This window comes from Gekko japonicus, unplaced genomic scaffold (assembly GCF_001447785.1).
Source record: "Gekko japonicus isolate JY-2015 unplaced genomic scaffold, Gekko_japonicus_V1.1 scaffold1865, whole genome shotgun sequence".
Taxonomy (NCBI): domain Eukaryota; kingdom Metazoa; phylum Chordata; class Lepidosauria; order Squamata; family Gekkonidae; genus Gekko; species Gekko japonicus.
In genome coordinates, this window is record NW_015168710.1 from 176466 (window position 1) to 191300 (window position 14835).

Consider the following 14835-nt stretch of genomic DNA (forward strand, 5'->3'; position numbering starts at 1 on the left):
ATTCTTTAAAATGGGATAGTAAGTTATTTTTAAGAATATCCTGTCGAATTGGGCATTGATGTAATTCTATGTGCAATAATTGTTTTGTTGGATGCACTGAATCTTAACTATCAATAGTCATTATGTACATACACTGAAGATGTGTATATATGATAATGCACAAAGTTAATTCCATAAGTGATCTCATTATGCCACTTCTAATACGGCACAATGTGGGAAAGGTTATGCATACTTAAGACTCATAGGGCTCCAGTACCAAATTAGGTGTTCCCTTCTGTTAATGCCAATCAAATAGGCAAGCATTGCTTTCTCTGGGTAATGCACATAGTTCTCTTTCATACAGAAGAATGTAAAGACTGTTTTGAGTACCTGACTATCCTATCATCACTTCCAATAGCAGGTATATTTATTAAGTATTTTACCAAAGAACTTTCTAAGTTTAAAGAGAGAATAAATTGCACCAGAGATTTATGAAGATTTGTAGCAGTGTGTTCCATATAAATTCAGTCAAAACAAACCTATGTAAAGTAAACAATATACACTAATGTATATTTTGCCTGCCACTGCATACATATTTTGCATACATGGAAAATGCTATATTTAAGTTTAACATCACAAAATAAATTTAATATTCCGGTTTCATTAAACATCAGTTCTGGACATAACTTGTACTAAAGAACTTTCCCATTCTAAGTTTGTATAAAAGGATGAAACTTTCCTTTTTGATTTAAAGAGTCTCTTTTTATGTGAAGATCCACATTAAACAATCAGATATGTGGTCCATATATTTCAGGTACATTTTGCTCAGCTTCTTATGTATAATAGTATCATATCTCAAATTGGGCTTCACTAAAACAAACTGTTTTGCCAACTATTGCTGTACTGGTCTGTCAAGCTTTTGGGGTGTTATTGTATCTTTTCCCACAGACCGAAGCTTCAGCGGCATGTGGTTTATTAAGGCTGATTTGCTTACAGCTTTGAAAACTTGAAGATTATCTGGGTCCCATTTTTTTAAATGAATGTTGGTATCATGAAGGAAGCTTAGTTTTCAGTTCCTTCACCTATTCATAATACCATTGCTATTTATATCATTTTTTCTTCTTTTTTCATTGATGAAAGATCATAAGGACTAGCCTTGGCCTATATGCCTGCTGTCATGGACTCAGGTTTCTGGATTAATCCTAGAAAGCTCTGAATGGAGTACTGAAAGAATATTTGCCACCTCCCTTTCCCAACGAACCCTTAGGAACAACATGAGATACAGCCTGCAAAACATGCCAGAATGCAGAATCGATAGAAATCCTCTAACCGCCCCCATCCCACAGAAATCTTGCTGGGGAGGGGAGTGATTTATTCCACAAATTCCCCCTTCTGGCTACAGCCCTCATGCTGTGCATCATATTATTCCCAAAGGTTCCTCAAATTTGAATGGCAGCTTTTTAGGGCCTGTGATAGGATAGGTGGGGCAGCAAAAACTCCCTTGCATGAATTAATTTCCTTTGCTGTTCTATAGTAATCTGTTCTGGTGGGATCTATAAGGGAAACATCACATCCTAACATTCCACTGCGCAGCAAAAGTAAGTTTCTAAATTCTTAAACTATACGAGTATCTTTATATAGATCACTGTCTCTAAAAATGCACAACCAGTAACTGCAGTTAACTAAAGAATATGGTAACTTCTATATTGTACTTTTACAGTTAGGTTCATTTAAAAGTACTTGTACATCTTAAACAACGGTACTATAAATTTCGTGCTTCAGTATGTGACTTAACTAGTTAAAGCTCTGGATATTAACCTCTGTGTGAGTGTGCTTATACCTTATGTTAGCAAAGCAATTTCGTTTTGGAAAGTTTGTGCAAATTACAGTTCAGTGATATGTGGTCCTTTTTCATAATTTAAAATGCAGGTCCCAACACCATTACTGGATTACAAAATTTGATAGGCAAGTATGGCAAAAGTTGAAACAAAACAACTACAAGCATAAGATGTTAACCATTGTAATGTGTATTGTTAAAAGCTAATTATTAGCAGAGTCTAAATTATCAACGATGTATAAAAAGTTATATATTTTCATGGAGTGTGTTCCCTGTGGCAAATTGCTTTAATTTGTAACAGCTTACTACTTGTGGTGCACTATCAGACTGTATCCATTACAGAACTACAGTATTAACTTGATGGGCTACAATATTCCATACATATCTTGTGAAATGTGATGTTAATGAAATAAATATACCCTTCTTTCAGAAGATCAGCTTCTCATTATTGAAAAAGATACTGTAGGAGTTTGGCTTGTTCCCTTAGTCTCAGGTCTGACCTACAAAAGAGGCTTCAGTTCAGTAACCAGAATTATAGATCTGGTGTTTTACCCTAAAAATACAGGAGTACCATGCAATTAGGGGAAAAGGGGTTTAACTCTTCTCCACCCTTCCACTGTTTCTCTGATCCAAAATTCTACTCACCCAGAACCGTTTAGCTGCAGTGGGGAGAGGCCATGCATAATAGAGACGCCTGTCTTATTCCTCCCATAAAGCTGCTTTTAGTGCAAAATATCACATTTGTAGTTCAATCACAGAACTCTTAACATCAGATGTAGTTTGGTTTTCTTCAGCATTTTCTTGTTAAGAAAAGACTTCAGGTGCTCGATAAACATGGCTGGCATTATTTAAAGGGCCTAATGGGAAAATTCTAAGACATGGGAGCTGCCTTTAATTTATCTTCCTTGTAACATACAATTTTTATACAGTGCCTGACATAACACTGTCATACTGTATGTTTCCTAAGCCACATCACTGATCGTGAGCTTTCAGGAAGAGAAGTGGTTCTCAACCTTTTGTACCTTATTCCCCACCAGTCATTCTGTCAAATAATGTGGGTCCCACCATAATAGAAACAAAAAGCACATTATTCCAAGATAACACATATATGTTTACAGGTATCATCGATATATCGGATTCTCAACATCTGTGGATACTTAAATCCAGAGACTTGGGCTGTAACAGACAAACCTGAGAAAAGCCCTGGGTTTGTAGAAAAATCTGTAATCTTTTTTTTTTTTTAAATACACAAACATTTGAGTTATAACACCAAAATAATAGAAGTGGTGCCTGTACCTTTAAGAAATGAATGCCTTCTTGGTGGCCATTGCGAGGGTTGCTAGGCAGCCACAATATTGGTCATTCCAGGTTATCGTGGCCGCCCTGTTCATCCCTACTCCCTTTCCTCCCGTCCTGGAATGACCACTGGGAAACTAGCTACCATGCAATTTGTGCAACGTACTGAGGTGTGGTATTGGCTATGACTTGATGCCCTTTTCTCAAGGAAAGGCTGCAAGGGATAGAGGAGGAGGGCTGGCAGGAAGTAGCACATCAAAGACACTTTCTGGTGGCAAGAGGACTGGGGAAAAGGAGGTAGGGATTAGGAGAAACTTGACTGTCTGAGGTTACTACTAGCATGCCAAAAGGTCAGAGAGATCATTTGTGTCAAATAGAGTTGGTGGGAGATGGCACATTATACTTGCAGGTAGACATGCGGATTGAGGGAAAGCAAATTTTTAGTAATTATTATGAAAACCCCTGTGTCCCATCTGTACCACTTCTGTGCCCCACTAGTTGAGAACTACTGAGTTAGAAAATATAGACCACAAAGAGATCACAACATACAGTGAGTTAGACTTTGCCAGGAAAGGAGGAAAAGATTAAGCACTGCCAGCCAATGTCTCTTGAAACTTCTAGTGAGACCAAAGTAAAGGAAAGTAATAGCAAGAGTTTCTCCACAGATGGCTGTGTGAGGCATGTGGGTACAAGCCAGGCAGGAGCCACAATAAACCTCTCCTTCCCTCCCATCCTGTTGGGGAGGTAGCCCCTCTCTAGGGCTGTTTTGACTCTGTTGGCAGGCATGGCACAACCACAAGCCACAGCCCTGGCACTAGTGAGGATGTTGTGAGTGGTAGCAACTTCCTTGCAGCATGGTGGTGGGACAAAGTCAATTGCCAAGGGTGGCAAAAATCCTTGGGCCAGCCCTGCAGATATTTTATATCTTTAAAATCCCTATTTAAATAACCCCAGGGTTCAGTAACAAGGCATTTTTGTTTGTCTGAGTTAAACTACCAATTTTCAGCACAAACTGGGAAATAAAATATAAACTATATGAATCTAAAGTCATAAATCTTATTATCTAAGGTGGATGAAGGGCTGACTTTTATTGAAGCAAATATGTGACCAGTTGGTTAAGTGTGTGTGTGTGTGTGTGTGTGTGTATTTATTTATTTGTTCAATTTATAATATGCACCCTCACAACGATGACTAAGCTTCAGCTACAGTAGAATTCATAGTAAATCACAGTCTGTCCCCAACAGCAAGATGAGCAAGCGTTCAACTAGGAGGTGAGGAGGTGATAAGCAGACATTTCAAAGCAACTTGTTTGTCCAGACCTCAATAACTGAAACTCATCTAAGCAACTAGCAATGGGTCTAAGTTCTGGTAACATTTGAGAGTGGATTTACAAACCAATAGAATCCAAGTTACAACTGCCAGGAGTAACTATGTGGAATGTTTAGCAAAGAAGACAAAAACCCCATTACTTTCTGAGCATACATCATTAAGGTCTGAGGCAGGGACCTCTTAAAACACAACTGTTCCATTGCACAGACACAAGGTTGGAAGAGTAATGATGAGATTTTCTGAGCACTTATTACCTTATATAAAGGCTGTATCTTTCAAAATGCAGAATGCAATCTGGTTGAAACTTTTAGAAAGGAGAAGTGGATGAAAAAAATCCTGCACCTTAATGGATTTGATAGGACTTAACTCACTACACAGTGTTGCAGGAAACAACCAGTTGTTTCATTGAACTCAGAGAGATTACCTGTTGCATTTTCTGTTCACATAGGTGGGGTTTTCCACAAAGACTGTGGGGTGGGTGCTGTGGATCAGTGGGCAAAAGTGCCCATAGAGCTCAGGCAGGCTGTGACTTATAACAGGAACATGAGGATAGGAAGGACCTGGACACTGGGGGGGGGGGCCTCTAAGGAAGAAAAACAAGGCAGAAGTTTGCAAAATGTATACTTGTTGACACAGCAGAATGAAGGGGAATTTCACATTACCCTTTTAAATCTGTTATTGTACCGTCTAAACCGGTACAGGGATGGCCATTTCACACATCCTTTCCCCTACCGGTAAGGAGCCGTCTCTGAAGTGGTTTGTCATTTCAGACTGCGCCACTTTGTTTTCCCGCCCTTTTTCGCCCATGTGGGTGATCTCCATCTTTTTTTTTAAATGTTCTTTTAAGCTGCGCTGTAACACAACCCTAAAGCAGTGCAATAGCGACCCCATTGGGATGCCTGGACCATTGAGATAGATGAGTACATCTGTCACCTGGAAACAAGTGGAAGCTCAGGCATGGACAAACTTCTGGATTTGATTTCTGAACATGAGGAAGGGGTGCTGTCTGGGTTTGTAAACTGTCCTGTTCCCCCCCCCTTTCCCTCGTCGTGACTGCACTCTCAGGCTGCCTTGAATTTTAAGATCTCTTCAACTTTTCTCCTTCAGGCACCTTAAATCAAACTGCTTCCCCCCACCCCACGCAGTATTTAGGTACAGGACAACAGGCTGCCTTTTCGTTCCCCTCTTTCCCAGCCTCCGTTTTACAAGTAGCTATCTTACCCAAGGAGAATTCCAGGAACTCAAAACCTGTGGCAGGACTGTACAATCCCCCCTCCCGCTTTTCCAAGCCACACTAGCTCCTTCCAGCCTTGCAAACAGCATCCTCCTCTTGATGGCCAGCATATAGGGATGCCATGCCTCCAGGTGGAACCTGGGGATCCCCTGCACTTTCAGCCAGTGTTCCCTCTCAGCTAGTGTGAGCTAGCACACATTTCTTTAGCCTCTGGCTCACATGATTTTGTCTTAGCTCAGGAAGGATGGCTCCAGAGCAAACTAATTTCTGCAGTAGCCAAATTATTTTCTCACAACTTTAATGGCAGTAGCTCACAAAGTGGAATTTTTGCTCACAGGACTCCACAGCTTAGAGAGAGCATTGCAGAGTTACAGCTTATCGCCTGCCTACAGATATCAGTTCCCAGGTATAAAGTGAATGCTGTGGAAGGACTCCATGACATTGTACTCCATTGAAATCACTGTTCTCCCCAGATGTAGTGATCTCATGTATCTCAGTGGTCCAGGCATCCCAATGGGGTCGCTATTGCACTGCTTTGGGGTTGTGTTACAGCACTATAGCGCTCTTAAAAGACCGTTTTTTAAAAAAGACAGAGATTGCCCTCGAGGGCAAAAAAGAGCACGAAAACCTTGTCACTGGAGGAAACCCTATGGGGCATTTTATACAGTACCCTGTAGCGCTTCAAGAACAGTAGAATTGAAGACCGCTTGGAAGCAGTTTGAGGTAAAAACAGCTCAGGAATGCTTCCCGAATGGGACAGAAGAGTTTCTGTCTGAAAGGGGAAATATATTCCGTCAGGGAACCGTTACTAAAATGGTTCTGTCTGAAATGACAGACAAAAACTGTTAATGAACAGTTCCTGAAATGGAACATATCGCCTGTCTGAAATTCCCCGAAGTGGTGGACTCTGGAAGGAAGCAGAACAGATGACAGGCAGGAAAACTACTAAAGTGGAGCTGATTGAGGAATAACTACACAGCCCCCAGAAACAGTAATTATGCAAGGCATTTCATACCACTCCAAGATTTGTGGTTGCAGGTGCACGGCAGTGATTTTAAACACAGGGGCCATCATTCTGCTCTGAGCCGTCACTCCAGTCCTAGAGTTTATCTGGTTACAGGGACCATCATTCTAGCTTTTGGGCTGTCATTCCAGCTGCAGAACAGGTATGCTACCACCCCACCCCACCCCAGCCATCATTCCACTCTGGGAGCTCTCATTTTGGCCCCAGAGCAGTCTATCTGGGCCCAAGAACTGCCATCCCACTCTGGAGGCTGTAATTTCCAGGCTTAGGGCAGGTTTCTCGAAATCTGTTCCACATTTTCATTGCAATTTTTCTGTCCTATAACGTTTTTCAGTGAAGTCTATGCAGGTCAATTGGCATTCATTGGCATTGTTGGCCATCGGGCATTCCAGCATCTCCCATTGTGTCCAATGGGCCATCCTGTCATTCGTTTTAGTACATCCCCAAGATGTACTAAAAAGCCCCAGTACTTTCTCAGCCTGCGTTATCAAGGTCAAATGTAAAAGCCCGCTTAAAACAGTTCCGTTTCGCAGACACTTGGAAAGCTGGACAAAATGTGCTCTCAAATTAAAGAGTATGGCTGAGCACGACTTTCATTTGTACCAAAGCCGTGCTTCACAGCCCTCCCCCAGCAGCTCCTACAGCTGGCCGGCTCGCTCCCAAAATAAAACGGCCCAGGCGTCTACCACCCGCCCTTCGCATCTACGCCTAACCAGCGCGGCTGAATGACAAGGAAATTGCACCCCTTTGCTTCCGTTACGTGCCACTCTGTAAAGAGGCGGGGAAAGAGAAGCAGGATTACTTCCGGGGTCGCACGCTGCGCTTGGCACCGAATTGGGCTCTGGTAAAGAAGGAGGACTGCGGTATTTGGAATTCTGTGAACCCGTGGATGTAGGTGACGGGCGCCCACGAGTGCGGCGGCGGGGGAGGGGAGATTAAGATTCCGTTCCGGTGCAGCTCGCGAAACGACAGTTCTGTGTCTGTTAGTTTCCATGGAGACGGAAATAACAGTTGAAGGAGGCGGGGCATCTGAGTGTCGTCTCCTCGGCCTTCCACCCCGCACTCACATCTTCCCATTTTTAAAAAGCCGTCAATAGTTTTGAGAGTGGCTCTCTTAAGGCTGTCACTGGCTTCTATATTGCGGGGTTTCCCCCGGCCTTATTGGCACCGGAGGGGTGGGAGGAGGAGGAGGAACAGGCCGTTGAACGGCATTTTGATAGGCAGAAATACATTTGATGCACTGATGGGGAAGCTACGTTTCAGTAGCTCCTAAGAGTGAGTACCTATATTTTGCTTGCTTTCCCTTTTCTGTCCTCTTCCTTCTGTTGTCTTGTGTGAATTGTAGAATGTGGGGAGAAAAATAGGGGTATTACAGTTGCTGTATGCCTAGTGGCTACCGTTTAAGAGATGGGAAGGTTCCTGTGTAGGTCTGGAACATGTATATCTTAATCATTCGTGTATGGAGTGCGGCTCTCAAGTTGTGGGATTTGTTTTATCTGTAGAAAGCCTAGAAAGCCACAACAACCCAGGGGAAGGGTCCCCATGCCATGCTTCTGCATCTGATGGAGGGCTGAAGAGTCAGACTGAGAGAGAAATACTCCTCTGCATTGACCAGAGGCTGGCAAAGCAATCCTAAACATACCAAACAGTCCATTGTATACAACCAGGCTCTACGTTACAGCCGCATCTGTTCCAATCCTACAGGGAGTCTCACCTGAGAGATCTACAACAAACCTTTTTGGAACTAAAATATCCACATGACTAAGTCAAGAAACAGATTGACAAAGCTGGAATGGTGCGCAGGGAAAACCTGTTGCAAGAAAGGCCCAAAAGAGACAATAACAGAACATCACTAGTGGTTACATACAACATTCAACTCAAAACAGTTCAACACATCAGTGACTTACAACCTCTACCAGATAATGATGTACTGGGGGCAAACCAGGTTTGATTTCCCACTCCTCCACTTGCAGCTGCTGGATGACCTTGGGCAAGTCATAGTTCTGTCAGAGCTGTTCTTGAAAAGAGCAGTTCTCGGGAGAGCTCTCTCAACCCCACCTACCTCACAGGGTGTCTGCTGTGGGGAGGGGAAGGGAAAGGAGTTTGTAAGTCTCTCTGAGACTCCGAGTGAAGGGTGGGGTATAAATCCAATCTTCTCCTCCTCCTCATAGACAGCCCCCCTAATCTTAAACAACTCACCCACAATAGTACAACATCTAATTTGAACATAGACAGTGGTACCAGAGCTTGCAGTAAACCACATGCCACCTGTGCTGCCACATATACACAGACAATGCAATCACTGGACCTAAGAACATCAACCACACCATCGCAGGTTCATTCACTTGCTCATCTTCTAACATTGTATATGACATTAAATGCCCACAATGCCCTTCAGTTCTCTACATAGGGCAAACAGGTCAAACCCTACGCCAAAGGATAAATGGACACAAATCTGACATCAAGAATCACAAAACTGAGAAACCTGTAGGAGAACACTTAATCCTTCCAGGGCATTCAGTGGGAGACATCCAAGTAGCTGTTTTATTGCAAAGGAACTTCAGAAACAGAGTAGAAGGAGATTGCTGAATTATAAATTATTACAATACTCAGAACAATGGAACCCCCAGGGCTTAACAGAGACATTGGTTTCATATTTCACTACACACGTTAATGTCATTCAGTTCTCACATCTGATTGTAAACTCCTTTATTATGTTGTATGCTGATTTGCTGCTTTTTACAGGTCTTACAAATTGCCTTCATCCAGTCTCAGCTATATTAACTGCTCAGTTACTTATGCATCTTAAGTTTCCATTAGGCATTTACACAGACTTAAATAGAGGGTTCTTTTTTAGGTGCTTTATGGCCTGCTCCTTTCCTGAGGATTATTTTATTAATATAATTCTGGATATTTTCCTTAAAACCTTGCTAATATTACTGTTTTAGCATCTTAATGCTATATATTACATATTTGTTTTATGTATTACCCCATTCTTATTGTACTACTTTCTCCTTCTGTAATTCCATTTTCTGCATCACTTGACATATGTCTGATTTTTTGCACTCTTTCTAATTAAGTAAACCTAGTCCTATTGCATTGCTTATTAGATCTCTTGTGGTATTTGATTGCATTATTTTATATCATGTAATCCTCTTTGACTCTCAGTGAGAAAGGTGGACTGCAAATTAAGTAAATAAGTAAATAATTTTTCAATATATGGTAACAGAATTTCTTTATTAATCCTTACCATCTTTTGTGGTGTCATTTGCAGAAATGGTTCTGCTCCATGTGAAGCATGGCGATGAGAGCCAGTTTTTGCTGGAAACAACAGGCAGCACTTCCATTGAAGATTTAACATTAGTAGTGACAAGGATCTACAATGGGAGGCTCAAAGTTCAACGTGTTTGTGCAGGTACCAAGCGTATCCATTTACTAAATAGTTGACTTTCTGTTTTTCACTAACAGTCCTGAGGAACACAACTGTCTTAATACTAACTATAAGTTTGCTGCCTCCTTGTTTGTAATTGAAACTCTTTTCATATGAGTTCCTGTGCTGAAGTTGCAGTACATAGGATTTAGGTAAGGCTTCTGGATGCTGGTGATAACTCTCCCTGTAATGCTGGTGCCATCATTCAAATTCTGGCCCTAGTGCAGTAGTTTCCTGTGGCATTACTTAGACTCTGTGGCCAAATTGTGCCACAAAAGGCCTTGTGCCGTGTGTTTGAGGCAATGTGAAGGAGGTAGTGATGGAAACTAACTGGCATCCTTACATAGAATTCTCTGACTCCTTTGAGCCTTCATGAATTGCAGATGTGCAGTGCAGATGACAATCAGGGTTGTTTAGTTTTGTTCTTGGTTGATTGGTGTGTTTTTTACTTGGAAGGTCTTCATGTGCACAGGGACATTCAGCTAAAGTTCTGCAAGCAGCCACTTGAGCTGCAGTGTTATGCTGATCACTTGAAGTTTCTTTCACTTTAGAATAAACCACCATTGTATTTCAAGTGAAATCTTTTTGAAGTTCCTAAATTTCCTGTGCAAGATTCAAAACAGAGGTGTAAATAATAATTTTTAAGCATGATTGTGATATTACAAATTTATGTCCTGATGCTATAAGACTACTTGGTTTCTAAGTAATAATATTTGTTTTCTGCGAGTGGATGAACCCTTAAATCATCTTTACTGATTTTCTCTTCCCATGACAGAACCTTCCACAGCAGACCCCACACTGTAACTGGAAGGTCCCCGGAATCCCAGAAGCAGTATTTATGGGGAGGAGGGGCATGGTAGGCTCTAGAAAGAGGTGGGAAAGTTCTGCCCTGTATGTAGAGCCCTGCTTGTAGTGCTTTGGATCCAGTTTAGGAGTACAGAAACTTCTCAAATGTTCAGAAGTGTCTGACAGGAAACTACATTCTTATTCCATTTTTTTAATCTTCTTTTTTTAAAGAAATGGAAATGCTGGCAGAACATGGTATTTTATTACCTCCTAACATGCAAGGTCTGACAGATGAACAAATTGAAGAGCTGAAGCTGAAAGATGAATGGGCAGAAAAATGTATTCCAAGCGGTGGAAGTGTCTTTAAAAAAGATGAAATTGGGCGAAGAAATGGCCATGGTAAATGTAACTTAAGTATGCATATCTTGCTATAGTGGTCTTCAACCCACAGCTTGGCAACCTTAGGCAGATTGTGTATTGAAGATATTTATTCATTATTTATAGCAAAGTTAGCAGCCCAAATAGCCCAGGTTAGCACTTTGGTGCTAAGCGGGGTTGGCCACAGTCAGTAAGAACATAAGAGAAGCCAATGTTGGATCAGGCCAATGACCCATCCAGTCCAACACTCTGTCACACAGTGGCCAACAATACCAGGTGCCATCAGGAGGTCCAGCAGTGGGGCCAGGACACTAGAAGCCTTCCCACTGTTGCGCCCCCCCCCCCAAGCACCAAGAAGACTGGGGTTGCTATGCAGCATCCCTGATGGAAATCAGGATATTGTTCATACACAGTGTTGTGTTTATTCTCTTATACTTGTTATATTCAGGCCTTTTTCTATACCTATTTGTGCCTTTCCTAACCTGCAGTATGTATTTTTTCTGAGTTTCTAGGATGGTAGTTTTAAATAGTCTCCAGGTTTCCCCAGTGGTTTTGACCCTTTCTACTTTTCCTTTCAGTTTCCTCCTCACATGTCCCCTCATTTCAGAGAAGTTACCTCTTTTAAAGTTAAAAGTTGTTGTGTTGGTCTTTTTGGGCAATTCTCTATTTATACAAATGTTGAACTCAGTAACATTATGGTCACTGTTCCAAAGCGGTGCAATCACTTTTAAAGTACTTGGATGGATAGGGTTGCCAAGTTGTTTTTACTCACCGGCGGGGGAGCGTTCCTTCGGTCCGGGAGCTGCTGCGGTATGCGCGTGCGTGCCTCCAGAACGTCACAGGAAGTGACGCACGACATAGAGCACGTTGGGGGCGTGGCCCCAATCGTTGGAGGGAAAACCATAGAGTTTTCCCTCCAACGGTTGGGGCCACGCCCCCAACGTGCTCTACGTGGTTGCGTCACTTCCTGTGACGCACCTACGCTGCGCTTCGGGGGGCGGGGTTCTCCCCGGGGCACGATTCCGCGGCGGTGGAAATTGGGCCTCCAAAGCGGGGGTTTACCCGCCCCCCGCTCCCACTTGGCAGCCCTATGGATGGATGACCACCAAAGAAGACTGAAGTTGCTATGCAGCATCCCTGATGGAAGTCAGGATATTGTTCATACACAATGTTGTGTTTGTTCTCTTATACTTGTTATATTCAAAGGTAATTGTGAATACCTTATTCAGAGTGACAGTATTTGTAATGTCATATACATGATTAATGTCACTGGGTTAACTAATTCAGTTATTAAATTAGTTTGCTAAATGTATATACATCAACATTATTTTAAATTACAAATGTGAGATTAGCCATAACAACAGACCACATACTTTGCTTGTATAAAACTCCATATTAAGACCCATGTCTATAAATCAGGAAAATGCAAATTACAGCAAGTGATGTAGTATTCAACTAGCAGTGTAGAACATTGTTACTATCTAATAAGAAAATGGATAGCTCATGCCAGCCATGAAAACAGCAAAGCCAGGCCTCCCACAGGTAAAAAAGGGGATTTCTAAATACTTCCTAGATATGCAGAACCTGAGAAGATCCTCAAATATGGAGGGGCAAATGACTTTATAAATTAACAAAAATGAAAAAGGAAAATAGCAAAATGACCTGATGAGGGCTGAGCATGCTCCAGAAAGCATGGAATGTTGAAAGCAGTTAAAGGAGGTAAACAGGAGACATGGAGAAAGCAGTCAGCGGAAGCTCCTGGGATCTTTTAGAATTTTGAAGGTAATTCAGGTTTCCAGCTTGTTCCCTCTCATGTTGAAGTCCATGGTTGAGTATCTATTTATAGAGCAATACAATGAGGCAATCTACAAGCACAATGAGGCTTACATACTCTGAGGAGCCTCTAGGTATGCAAAAGATTTTTTTTAATTGCCCAAACCATAAAGAAATAAAAATATAACAAAATATAACAGCAATGGTGACAGGTTTACAGGTAAGCATCTTTCAAGAGAGAAGCCATCTTAGAGGAAAATTCCAGCTAAACTCTCATTCACTATACTCTGACTGCTTTGCAGGTGTCAACCAACCCCACCCCAACTGATGGTTACTGGGCTAGAACCTTTCAAAGGCCTGGTAATTAGCATACACAGTTCAGCAGTGAATCTGGTATGGCGGGAACAGGACTCAATCCTGTCCAGAAAATTCATTGGTGACAGCCCTGCGATTGGTTGGGGAAGGTCAGGAGGTTATGGCTGGCAGTTTCTATATAATGCAGCCTACCAACACTTGCTGTCTGAAGATGCTTGTTATATGTTCTGAAACATAATGCTTTAGCGTAAGAACTAGTATTGCTGCTCCCAGAATAAAGTAAGTAGTCAGCTAGTTAGCTTTGTTATTTTCCTGAGCAGTAAGACTGCTACTGAACTATATAATCTGGTTTTTTTAACTTTTTTGAATTTCTTTAATAAAGCTTTTTTGTTTAATTGTTTGTGAGTTACTGAGGAGTGACTTGAACCAATCTATGGGTTTGCAAAAAACAAACAACCCAAAAACGGTATTTTTCAGGGTCAGGTATATTGAATCCGAAAAATATAGCTATTTTCCAGTATTCTCAAAACTGGTATGGTATTTGGTTTCAGTGAATATTTGGGATTCCTAAAAAATTTTCCTGCTCCATTATACCCCTACGGGGACCATAATAGTGAATGATCCCCATAGGATATCTGGGGCTCTGTGGGGACTGTTTTTTGAGGTAGAGGCACCATATTTTCAGCATAGCTGCTGGTGCCTCTCCTAAAAAAAATCTCCAAGTTTCAAAAAGATACCCCAAAACCAAACCAGGTTGAGCTTGGTTACGTTACTGCACAAGGCAGGCACAGCCTTGACAGCATGTGTGAAAGATTTTCAGATACCAAAAAATATGTCCATGAGCTCTTATCATTTATATGCCATACATCCAAATGTTGATGAAGTTGAAGTCCTCAATCTAGTGCATTATTGGAGGCAATTTTTCCAGTGTAGTAATTAAGTCTTTCAGCAACAGTAAGGGCATGGAGAAAGCAGGAGATGAGCAAATAGTTTAAAAGCACATAAGTGTCTCCAAAGATTAATGAATATTCTAATACAAAATTGATATGACTAATTTCTTCTTCCCCCAAAGACCAAATAACTGGACAGGCCCAAAGCATATATTTAAGAGAAATGTCTTGTAGATACAGTGCCAGCAATTAGATACTTTACTTAGTCCTTTACTAAAAAATTGCTGTGGTGTCCAGTCCTCGATCCCCACCAGTCCGGGTTTCGCCCGGGTCACAGGGTGGAGACTGTACTGGTCACATTGACTGACGACCTCCGTAGGCATCTGGACCGAGGCGGTGTGGCGGCACTGTTGTTAGATCTGTCAGCTGCTTTTGATATGGTCGACCCATCAGTTGCTGGCCCGCCGCCTTGCCGACGTGGGGATTCGGGGCCTGTCCTTCAATGGTTGGTCTCTTTTCTCCAAGGCCGGGGACAGAGGGTGGCGATAGGGGATCAGCGGTCCC

The 14835-nt window shown here is 42.0% G+C and overlaps 1 protein-coding gene across 2 annotated transcripts in view; it reads left to right on the forward strand.

The window, feature by feature from the left end:
• Positions 1 to 7514: 7514 nt before the first annotated feature.
• LOC107114107 (chromosome unknown open reading frame, human C21orf59) overlaps positions 7515 to 14835 on the forward strand; it is a 16132-nt gene continuing 8811 nt past the window's right edge. The window contains exons 1-3 of one of the 2 annotated variants that reach the window (XM_015415542.1): positions 7515 to 7590; positions 9974 to 10114; positions 11147 to 11314. In XM_015415542.1, the coding sequence (XP_015271028.1) occupies positions 9976 to 10114; positions 11147 to 11314 (307 nt within the window). In that variant the 5' untranslated portion in view covers positions 7515 to 7590; positions 9974 to 9975. Of the gene's footprint in view, positions 7975 to 9973; positions 10115 to 11146; positions 11315 to 14835 lie in introns of both variants that reach the window. The other variant, XM_015415541.1, reaches the window with a different exon arrangement.